Source organism: Neophocaena asiaeorientalis, unplaced genomic scaffold (assembly GCF_003031525.2).
Source record: "Neophocaena asiaeorientalis asiaeorientalis breed wild unplaced genomic scaffold, Neophocaena_asiaeorientalis_V1.1 scaffold465, whole genome shotgun sequence".
Taxonomy (NCBI): Eukaryota; Metazoa; Chordata; class Mammalia; order Artiodactyla; family Phocoenidae; genus Neophocaena; species Neophocaena asiaeorientalis.
The window spans coordinates 127,501-140,047 of record NW_020174936.1 but is presented as its reverse complement, the minus strand read 5'-3'; the positions used below and the strand labels follow the sequence as shown (position 1 = coordinate 140,047).

General features: G+C 37.7%; 1 protein-coding gene across 5 annotated transcripts in view; it reads right to left on the bottom strand.

Annotated features, from left to right (window-relative positions):
• IQCH (IQ motif containing H) overlaps nucleotides 1-12,547 on the bottom strand; it is a 202,207-nt gene that overhangs the window by 80,124 nt on the left and 109,536 nt on the right. For all 5 annotated transcript variants that reach the window (XM_024761668.1, XM_024761669.1, XM_024761670.1 and 2 more), the window contains one exon: nucleotides 1,586-1,669. In XM_024761668.1, coding sequence (XP_024617436.1) covers nucleotides 1,586-1,669 — 84 coding nt within the window. The remainder of the gene's footprint in view (nucleotides 1-1,585; nucleotides 1,670-12,547) is intronic.

Below are 12,547 nucleotides of genomic sequence, written 5' to 3'. Positions count from 1 at the left end.
TAAGCAGAAAAATCGACACCCTTTACTAGGAACTAACGCAAGTTAAAGAAAGATAATCATTTATTCTTCCATAAAATTATCACTAATTTTCCTAGTTTCTTCATATTTTTACTTCACAAGCAAGTACTTTTTCTATTTTCTCACTTACTTCTACACTTTTATTACTTCTTTTGAAGAGGTTTTAGGATTGCATTGTTATCATGAAGATAGTGTACCAAGAAAAGGCATTTGGTTAATAATCTCTCAGAAATGTTCATCTTAGCAAAATTTTTCATTGCAGATAGACATAGACTGAATTATTGAATTATTTAAAATAGAAACCTAATACTCTTAAGTCTTCTCATTATTAATAAGAATCCTTTGTAAGGAAATTCTTTGGTGATGGTTTGGACTATATATAGAAAGGTATATAAAAAGCTAAAGAAAAAAATTAATCAAATAAATTAGAGCAAAGTCTGCCCTCTGCTGCACTTCATTGGTTTCCACCCAGTCAGGATTTTAGTTGAAATAGCTCAGCACTAACAAATCAATCTTAAGTCATTAAATTTTTTTTTGGTAAGGTTGAAAAACAATATTAGTGCCTAGATAATAGATTAAAGCAATTACCCTATTATTATTTTAGGACACTGTAAATTTCTAGTACTGTTGTATTTTTGTTACCAAATGGCATTTATAAAATAATAATGATGCTGAAATATGTATGAATCACGTAAAGTATGTCATTCCAGAGAGCCAGCTAAATTGGTCATTGATAATTTAAAATTCTTCCTTGTTTTGCTTAAATAAGGGCCAAAGCAATTATATTTTAACAAAACAAAGAAGTTCTTATTTGGTAACTAAAAAATTCTAGTTTTCGTTTAACCCTGAATTTCTGGCCAGGACTTCCCACACTGATTCAATATTATTACTTAGGCTTTGAAACATTTATTCTTTAAACCTCACCTCAAACAGTGTCAACCAAAGCCTAGAGTTCTTGTATCCTTCCTTCCTGGCCCCTGGTTGGTGTCTGATTTAGAACTGACCAAACCAGTATTAGAACTTGACTCTTACAAAGATGTGTCTATCACTCAAGGTCTGTATTTCTAATAATTCCTTCCACTAGGCACTTCCTATTTTCTCATAATGAGATTATATATATTTAAATAAAACCTTCTTTTAAAAATCTATCTTCATTTCCCTCTTATTCTTATAATGAAAACATAATGCTTTTCATTTCTGTTACCTTCCACCCATTCCTCAGATAATATAATAGACAATATTGACACAAATATATAATGTTGACTTCATTCACTGCCAGATTCAGTAAATGAAGAAGAGTTGGGGCTATAGGAGATACATCCTTATTCAAGCCTGCAGCAAAGAGAATTAGAAAACTACCCAAGTAAATTGGTTAAAATGTCATTTGTTTATTCAACTGACTTCACTATAAATCTGTTCTTTGGAACAAAACATTCAATTGCCCTGCAAGAAGATTAGAAGTCCAAGCCTTTTCCTTGTACAGAAAAAAAAGCAAAAAACGAACGTTTAATCAACATCCACTGATAAACATTCCAAAGAGCCATTTGTGTAAAAGTATTTACTGTACCTAAGATGTCACACAGCCTCCCCAGCTGCATGTTCTGCTGTGTGTTGAAGTCGTCAATATTTTGTCGCACAGGCTGGGAATATCCTAAAAGGCAAACCAGATGTCAAAACCCAGAAAGAGCAAGTCAACATGGCAGAATGGCATGCTAGGATTTCACAGTGTCATGGTCCACATTTCCAGGAAAGAATTGTCTCTGAAGCATCTCCCAGAAACAATCCAGCTCCTAAGAATGAGGTCCTTGCTTCTCAGGGGATTAAGCATTAATTTTGGAAGATGTGCTGAGCAGCATATTCTGCAACAGAGAGGTTCATATTTTTCAATATCAGCAAAGCTTCTGGGAATCAGGATTATAGAAACACTGGAAAAGTTTCGGAAATTTTAACATGAATGTTCAAAAGAGCATGTAAGAAAGTTATGCTCAGGTTTAAAAACTATGTTGGCTTTTTGTTTTTTGCCTTTTATTTTCTTATTTTTTAACATCTTTATTGGAGTATAATTGCTTTACATTGTGGTGTTGGTTGCTGCTGTATAACAAAGTGAATCAGCTGTACGTATACGTATATCCCCACATCCCCTCCCTCTTGCGTCTCCCTCCCACCCTCCCTATCCCACCCCTCTAGGTGGTCACAAAGCAGAGCTGATCTCCCTGTGCTATGCGGCTGCTTCCCACTAGCTATCTATTTTGCATTTGGTAGTGTATATATGTCCATGCCACTCTCTCACTTCGTCCCAGCTTACCCTTCCCCCTCCCCGTGTCCTCAAGTCCATTCTCTACGTCTGTGTCTTTATTCCTGTCCTGCCCCTAGGTCCTTCAGAACCTTTTTTTTTTTTTTTTTTAGATTCCATATATATGTGTTAGCATACGGTATTTGTTTTTCTCTTTCTGACTTAGTTCACTCTGTATGACAGACTCTAGGTTCATCCACCTCACTACAAATAACTCAATTTTGTTCCTTTTTATGGCTGAGTAATATTCCATTGTATATATGTGCCACATCTTCTTTATCCATTCATCTGTCGATGGATGCTTAGGTTGCTTCCACGTCCTGGCTATTGTAAATAGTGCTGCAATGAACACTGTCGTACATGACTCCTTTTGAATTATGGTTTTATGCCCTGTGGTGGGATTGCTGGGTCATATGGGAGTTCTAATTTTAGTTTTTTAAGGAACCTCCATAATGTTCTCCATAGTGGCTGTATCAATTTACATTCCCACCAAGAATGTGCAGGAGGGTTCCCTTTTATCCACACCCTCTCCAGCATTTATTGTTTGTAGATTTTTTAAAAAAAGTTTTTGGCTGCGTTGGGTCTTCGTTGCTGCACATGGGCTCTCTCTAGTTGCGGTGAGTGGGGGCTACTCTTTGTTGCAGTGTGTGGGCTTCTCATTGCGGTGGCTTCTCTTGTTGTGGAGCATGGGCTCTAGGCACATGGGCTTCAGTAGCTGTGGCGCTCAGGCTCAGTAGTTGTGGCACACGGGCTTAGTTGCTCCGTGGCACGTGGGATCTTCTGGACCAGGGCTCAAACCTGTGTCCCCTGCATTGGCAGGCAGATTCTTAACCACTGTGCCACCAGGGAAGTCCTGTAGATTTTTTGATGATGGCCATTCTGACGGTGTGAGGTAATACCTCATTGTAGTTTTGATTTGCATTTCTCTAATGATTAGTGATGTTGCGTATCCTTTCATGTGTTTGCTGGCAATCTGTATATCTTCTTTGGAGAAATGTCTATTTAGGTCTTCTGCCCATTTTTGGATTGGGTTGTTTGCTTTTTTGATATTGAGCTACATGAGCTGCTTGTATATTTTGGAGATTAATCCTTTGTCAGTTGCTTTGTTTGCGAATATTTTCTCCCATTCTGAGGGTTGTCCTATGCTTCTTATGTGGCATTTTGAAGATGTGTCCTGGAATCACTCTCAACTGACACACAGATTTCAGATAAAACTCTTGCTGTTGCGAATATGTATTTAAGTAATTCTAAATACTAAAGAAATATGCTTTTGTTCACACAGTCAAAAGATCTTGTAACGTTAAAGGACAATAAAGGTTAATGCGGTTACTTTGTCAGTACTGATGAAAGCCCCACCATTTTCCTTCATGTCAGTTGGAACAGCAGAAGGAAAACACACATGGATTTACTACCGTCCCCAAATCTTCCACAATGGCAACAGCAGTGGCAACACTTTCTGCTACGGCAGGGGTTAAAATAAAAAATGAACATGGACCAAAACATGAACTTAAAAGGCACGCATACTCACAAGCAGTATAATTGCTTATATGAAATTCAGCAACTGTAGGTGTAACTTTTAAAAAAATAAAATTGCTTTTCACATTTTGAATAGATGCTTCAATGCCTCCTTGTGGTTAGTGAGCCCAAACACATGTTTCAAGTTAAACTGCTATAGATAAAGTGATTTTAAATACTACATCTTTGAGATGTGACACAGATTTCCTTTTCAGCCTAAGGAAAACTATAGCAATTCAGGCAACAGGGCTTCAGATCAAATGAACTCTGATAATTGGCTCTTAGCTTTGATGTTAGTGTTTAAACACTAGACAATGTCTGGAAATTAAATGAGTTTACAATTCATCTAAAAGTCTCCCTCTTGCTTTATGCAGATGAACTTAAGAACTAAAAAGGCAGAAGGATACGTGGGCTGTTTGAATTATTTTTGAAAAATTATTAATTTCTAAAATAATTTTGGGAACTCATCCACATATGAAAGTTAATATAGACAGCCACAAACAATGCCATCTTGATGTGTGGTTGCAATATTGTAACTCTTGGGATTTTGCCTATGTATAATTCTATCTATACTCAGGTAAGTGTTTAGGAAGATGTATTGTGAATAACTTATATATCAAGACTATAAGAAGGCAGGAAAATGCCTAGAGAATAAAGTATGATTAAGAAAAGTGCATTAATCATTCTATGAACGTATTCTATGAACACATTTCCTTTCAGAAGTAAAGATAAAAGGCAGTGTGAGATAGCTCATTAAAATGATGTCCAATTTAAAATATAAAGGATGTCTCATCACTCTGTTGCCACATATGCAGCATGTGAGTAAGTCCGTGTTTCAATTACTCGAGGTCAGTTTTCCAACAAATTACTTAGTACCTCTATTACCCTGATCAAGGATGCATATAAATCCACCTGCCAATGCAGGGGACACGGGTTTGAGCCCTGGTCTGGGAAGATCCCACATGCTGCGGAGCAACTAAGTCCGTGAGCCACAACTACTGAGTCTGCGGTCTAGAGCCCATGAGCCACAACTACTGCACCCGCGTGCCACAGCTACTGAAGTCTGCGAGCCTAGAGCCCGTGCTCCACAACAAGAGAAGCCACCGCAACGAGAAGCCCGCGCACCGCAATGAAGAGGAGCCCTCACTCACTGCAACTGGAGAAAGCCCGCGCTCAGCAACGAAGACCCAGTTATGATTATGCAGGATTATGATGAAACTGGTTACTCAGTTAACCCTACAAGTACACCCATTTTAAAGAACTGTATGTTAATCTCAGGACATTGTTATAGAGGATCATATGAAGCAAAAAATAGAAAAACATTTTGTCAACCGTAAAGTGCTGTGTAAACAGAAGATATTTTAATGTCACAAGCTATGTGTACTTCCAAAGCTTGTAACAGCAACAGCAAAATCTGTCACAAGCAACAGATCATTCCACATGATGTTCAGAGTAAGCACTCAGTAAATATTGTTCAGAGTAAGCACTCAGTAAATATTGTTGTTTTACTGTTTCTTTCCTAACCTCAGCTGAGCGTGACTTAAATTCTCAAAAGGAACCTCACTGAAATGTAGAGAAATTATTATTATTATGTGCGCAAATTATTTGAGCTATCAAAGTACTGTTCTTCTAGCGTATGGAGCTGATTGCCCCTAATCACCATCAGGTGTGCTTGACCACCCTTTTCTAAGAAGGTTTGCAGTCTCCCCTCGCTGTCATTCTCTGGCACCCTCTCTTCACCACACTTTTCTCATTTTGTCATTACAGGTTTCTTTGCTGGCTTATTTACTTGTTTGTTGTACGTTTCTCCTCCCCACTGCATCACTCTGGCTCCTGTAGCCAGACTGTAAGCTCCACTGGAGCAGAAACGCTGTGATATCGCCAGTCAAATGAGTCAATGAAATGTGCCTGAAGAGCTTACTCAAAGAATCTGTCTTTTAAATTCTTAGCCCTTTCTCTCTTGTGTTTTCATCGTTCCCTCCTCTCCTTTCAACACTCATGAAATTGGGTTCTCTGATCTGGAGAACTTCTGGGGAATTCAAAGAATGGTAAGTGGGATTTGTAGCTTTTTCTAGGTCCTCATCAGCATAGAATAAAACAGCACTGGCATTAAGGGGCACTTTCTCTTATCACTATAGAGAGGAACGCAGCTTCTTTCCTTATGCCACCTTCATCACCTGCAAAATATTCATAGTTTGATAGAGTGTTCCATCTTTCCTCAAAATATTATTGTCTGGGACTTCCATGGTGGCACAGTGGTTAAGAATCTGCCTGCCTATGCAGGGGACAGGGGTTCCAGCCCTGGTCAGGGAAGATCCCACATGCCACAGAACAACTAAGCCTGTGCGCCACAGCTACTGAGCCTGCGCTCTAGAGCCTGCAAGCCACAACTACTGAGCCCACGTGCCACAACTACTGAAGCCTGTGCACCTAGAGCCCGTGTTCCGCAACAAGAGAAGCCACCATAATAAGAAGCCTATGTACCGCAACAAAGAGTAGCCCCCGCTCGCCACAACTAGAGAAAGCCTGTGTACAGCAATGGAGACCCAACACAGCCAAAAATAAATAAATAAATTTAAAAAATATTATTGCCTCTGCTTCACACTGAAGAAGGGTACCCGGGTGCTGTCTCTCTGAAGTTATCCAACTACCATACTTTTGGTCTTCTGTTGAACCAAGGATGCTCATTAATGGTTACTGGCTACCATTTCTCCATCCTCATTTCTGCCTTCATCTCCTTTCCCATCCCTATCCCCACTCCCACACAAACGCTTATCAGATGATGCTAATTGCCTCTTTGCAACCCAGTAAACGAGTCCTGCTAGGATTGGCTTTTCCTTCACAGCAACTGCAGAAACCTAAGAACACGAGCAAGGCCACGCTCAGTGACCATGCCTCCTTGGGACTGTGGGTGCTTCTGTGACACGCCCCTGCCGTTGCAGTAAAATCAAGCGTTCTTGAACCCTGCTTGTTACTCTGTGGTTGACTCCTAGTTTATTTTGTCTCCAAGTCCTATTCCTTACCATGGTAGCTAAGGCAGAGAAGGGGTTAATAACAGTTTCCAGTTACCACATAGTTGTTATTCATCTGATCACCCTGGCCTGAGATGGTAGTCATCCATGCCTCAGTCTGATGGACTGGAGCAGTGATTCTTAACCTTTTCCCCATTTGAATACGTGTGATGGGTGATGTTCAAATGCATCACACACTCCTAGGGGCATACGCAGGGTTACGATAGCAGTAGCTGTAACTCCATCCTTTTCTCTTCCACTCAAGAAAGCATACTAGATGCAAGCTGAGCAAGAGTGACATTATTTTAGAAATAATCTTGAATTGTTCCAATTCATAAAAAGTTAACCATTAGCTAAACTTTGGACTCTAATAGTAAAAATTTAGGGAACACGTGAACATACTTCACAAACGATTGCAGATCAGCATACTGCAGTCATCTAGAGAAATGTGATCTAGACGTTATGGTTTTAATTACTTGTGCAAGTGTGAAAGCACAAGATACTGAGATAGGAAATAACATACAGCAAGAGAGAGGCCTATCTGGGTTATTTATATAGTCCATCCAGTGCCAATTTGATGAAAATAAAACTGAGAGTTGTTTCTGGGGGGCTTCTGAGAAAAATTAGAGAAATTTGTGATGAGGACACAGAAAACACAGGACTTAACTCAAATCTTTGTTGAGTTTTGAAAACATTCTCAAACCAAACTGTCCAAATGGATTCTGTGTCGTTCTGAAAGCCTTTCCTTCAGAAGAGTGAAGACTTTCTCTTGTTCAAACTTTTTGTCTGCGACAGGCACAGCATTGCATGCAACTAAAGCCAGTGATTCTCAAAGAGTGGTTGAGGGACCCTCCAAAGGACTGGGGGCATGGAAGGTCAGAACTCTTTTCAGAATAATACTAAGATGACATTTCCCCTTTCCAATGTTATCTTCCCACAAAATACAAAAAGTTTATTGATTTCAGATTCCCTATTGCAACTAACTCCTAAAAATTATCCTTGTTGAGTTTTGGTATAAAATCAAAGAAGAATATACACAGTTATCTGAAAAGGCTGTAAAATATATAAAGTATACCTCCCTTTTCCAAATACTTGTCTGTATGAGGCCAGGTTTTCTTCATATGCTTCAACCAAAACAACATATTGCAACAGATTGGATGCAGAAATAGACAGGAGAATCCAACTAACTTCTATTAAGAGATTTGCAAACTTGTCAACCAGTGCCGATCTTCTCACCAATTTTTTTTTTTTTTTTTTGCGGTACGCGGGCCTCTCACTGCTGTGGCCTTTCCCACTGCAGAGCACAGGCTCCGGATGCGCAGGCCCAGCGGCCATGGCTCACGGGCCCAGTCACTCCGCGGCATGTGGGATATTCCCGGACCGGGGCACGAACCCCTGTCCCCTGCATCGGCAGGCGGACTCTCTACCACTGCACCACCAGGGAAGCCCCTCACCAATTTTTTTTTGTTTTGGAAAAGAAACGGTTTTTAAAAAATAAAAATATGTTTTTTAGATGAACATTGGTAATGTGCTTAGTATTGTTATTTTAAAATAAATTCAATATTTTTAAAGTTTCTCAGTTTTAGTTTCTAATGTGGTAAATATAGATGGATACAACCCATGTAAACCAATGCTCTTTAGGGTCTTCAATTGTTGTTACAAGTGTAAATTTGAGGACCACTGAACACAAATTTTAATATTTTTTATAAGAATGAAGGAGATGAAAAAGATTATATTTTAATCTTTGAGGACCACTGAACACAAATTTTAATATTTTTTATGAGAATGAAGGAGATGAAAAAGATTATATTTTATCTTAGTATAAGCAATACTTTTTTTAGATCATATCCTAATATTAATCATTTCATCAAAAGCCCAGGAGCTGGTGTCATTTGACACCCAGTTCAGTGCTGTTTCCATATTTCATGGTACAACATCAAGCTCAACTGGGTAATTTAATATTACAGGGTCTTGGGGCCAACCCTGATCTAACCAGTGAATGAGTGTTGATTTGGATTACTTGGATGCATGCAACACGGATGAATAGAAATATGTTTTCATTTTAATTTGGGCTATAAAGAAATTTGGAAGTTTTAAATGTACTTTGTTCCTGATCCCCAAAGACCTGGATTTTCTGGAACTGCTGTCTGGGAGATCTTGGCAATACATCTGTTTCAAAGATCTAATGTGGCAATATCACAACTAAACTGAGGATTCCATCCTACTTGCCAAAATACATGTTGAAGACTGCAAAGATTTGACTGAAAGTCCTGATTTCCCAGCCCTGAGGTGGAAGCAACAGAATCTTCGCGTCTTTGAGTTGTCAACTCAAAATGGGAAAGTAGAAAGGGGTCAATGTGCTTGGAGGCACAGTAAAAATGTGATTCCAGATATAACCCTCTGGGCACTGGTCCTCCACCCTGCCCCTGTTCACAAATGGAGGCGAGCACAGTTCTTACCCTCTGGTGAAATGGAGTGGGGTTACGAAGGAATTGTCTCATGAGCATTTGGGGTATGGCAGTTGTGCATAAAAGTTAGTTTTTCTATCTTTTAGGCTTTTGTGACAATACAGAGCAACAGAAAAACATTTTCATGAACGTTGTAATAACAGGATCCACAATTTTACGGAATGGAGTATCTTGGAGACCACGAACTGTGTTAACCCCAAGGATAATTTGCTGAAATAATGCACAGTTGGGAAAAAAAAAGAGGCTGAACTACATACATTCCTTTTTGCTATTAAATCAATTGGCAATGAAATAAAAGATCACATAGAGAAGAGGAAATCCCACCTCAATACATTCTCTATTTGTATTTTAAAGGAGGATGAGAAGTGAGAGAGGAAAGTCATCACTGGGAGTTTAATTGGCTGACCAGAGCCCCATACTCGGCACATCTCATTTAATGTCAATATATTTTAAAATGCCACTGAGTTTAAGTGTAGTAGCAAATGATGCATTGTAATAGAGAAGTACAGGGGTTAAATTAAAAGTGGAGGAAGTAACTTGGGCAAAGAAACTGTAAGCAGAATTAGTTTGTAGGTTTTATTTAGACCTCTGATTTTTCTAGGGGAATTGGGATTCTTCATTGCAGTTCTTTCTTAATTTGACTGATAGATTTTGCTTAAAATAGACCCTACTATTCTATTCCTGCTATGAGCCATGGTAGATTTTTTTGATTATAATTATATTTCATTAATAAAAATGATAAAAATATGCAATATACAACTAAGAGATCAGCCTATATAACATGGAAAGGATGACTTTCTTTTTATCATCTTATAAAATTACAAGGCCAATCTGTTTCTTTGGACAATTAATCAACAACATCCTACCTCTGTTGGTTAAAAATAGCTAAAACTTTTTGTTACATCTGAGAATACTTCTCAAAATATGTAACAGCCAATCATGTTTCGTAATTCCTCCTTTCAAAGAGGTGGTTACTCTGTAACGTATAATTGTCTTCATGTTCGTATCATTAAGCCATAGATTTTTAAATACATGATAAATATTTTGTGGTCAACAACATTGCTGAAAGGCCGTGTTTCCTGTGATTGTGGGTTTGGAGGATGCAGTTACTCCTGTGTATGCAACACTATATAAACAAATGACCAACGCCTACAACTGTAAGATATTATGTAGTTAGCAGCTACTAAGCTTTCATTTTTAGGGTTCGAATAACTTAGTGCAGCCCCAGTTGGCTAGTGCATGGTGTCATTATTTCTGGGGCCAATTCCACAACAGATTTGATCACAAATTTCCCACGGAAATAGAAAGAGAGGACAAGGCTGCAACTTGTGTTAAATGCGTACCTGAGTCTTACATTCCTACCAACTGATTTTGATTAGTGAATCCCTCTCAACTCTGGGAACAAAATTACTCTATTGAATAGATTTGGGGGGGGGCATGTATTTAGAGAAAAAAATTGCTTCACTTTCATCCACTTCTATTTTCATAAATTGTGTAGGTAAGTCTGCAGTGCAGGTGACAAAGTAGCCATGTTATGGCTAGCTGAAATCTTCAAGTATTCCCAGGGGAAGTGGTACATAAGAAAAAAGTGTGCCATAATCATTTTTTTTTAAAAGGTATGGTTTGAGAATTATGCCTGTGGAATAGATGACAGTTTAATGCTAGTTAAATGCAATTTAATGTCCACAAGTCATTTCATAACCTAAAGCTTGAATTTTAGAAACAAATACAAGTTGATCAAAGCCCAAGTATTATTCTCTTGTGAAAATGTGAAATTGGGCTTTTTAAATACTCAGTTGAGAAAAACATCTGAGCTTGTTCTTATCTCTTAGAAAATACATGATTAGCAATTTTTCTTGCTTACCTAAAATGGGTTATTATGTTGTTAACAAACAAAAATTACTGCAATAGGGAAGGCTTTCAGATTTATTACATATTTATTTAAACTGAGTATGAGTAATCTAGAAGAAAACTAGTTTTACTATCAGATTTAAAATAATGCTTTCTAATTCTAGTTTCTGTCCAGGTTATTTTACTACTTAATTTATATTCAGCAAGCTCTTTTGGAATTTTAAGACAGCTTCATTTTAAATTATATTTTATTAACCAATTTATATCACTAACCGTTACTTTCATTATTTGACCTCTTTGGAGGCCTGTTTCTATCAGGCTTCCCTGCAGAGCTGACTGCTTGGGGATTTAGAGTCAGAAGTGGGGTACAGGAGGGAAGAAGTGTGTGGAAATTGGATCTCTAATACCTTTGTGCTTGTCAACATTACAAAGTGGGGGTCTTGTTTCTATTTCTAGTTCTGAATAAAACAGAGAATGCAAAACAAAATTTCCCACATAATATCAGGTCAGGTCCACAATTAGTTGCAGAAGCAAAAGGCTTTTGCACCTTATTCTAAGGACTCAAGTCAGTTAATTGGGTCTGCAATTAGCCTCTCTGGTTGCAATCAATTACAAGTGCAATTTCTGTGTGTGAACTAATTTTGTGTGCAAAATAGTCCCACCAAAACAAAAGCCTAAGTTAGAATGAAATTCAGATCTGTCTTACCTCACTTACATACTAAGGAGGAACTAATTTCTTCTGTGAGCCTTAAAAAAGACCAAACCTAAAAGGCTGTATGCGACTGAAGTATTTTCTTAACTTTTCTATAAGTACTTAGATGTAAGTACTTTAAAATCTAAGAAAGTTTGCATTACTTTGTTACTACTAATATTTTATTTATTTAACCTATCATCTTAATTATATTTACATAATTTTTTCTCTTTGTCTTAACTTTATTTCAATTTTCATCTGTCTTTGTATGATGTAATATACATGCCTCATGGAGAGTGCACTTTGAAAATCCACTGAGAATTCTTAAAATAAGAAATGACATTTCTTCAGTGTACAACTAAGTGTTCATAGATTTTAGCATGATTTTGAGTCTATCCCTTTGTAGGGAATATATTTACATAATTATTAAAATTTTTTTTTGCTCTTCATATTACTGTTAAATGTGTTAGTTTCTATACTATGCGTAAGTACCCAAACATGTATGCACAAATAAATTGCAATCCAGAATTCTATTACAATAGATCACTTAATGAGTTGCTCTACTTAAAAGGCCTTAATATGTTATATGAAGATTCAATGAGTTTTACTGTTTGTCAAAACTCTACTAAGTCAGCTTGGGAAATTTGGCCTCACCAAGGAAATTTAACACACTAGGTAGATAAAAAGCAAAACAACACAA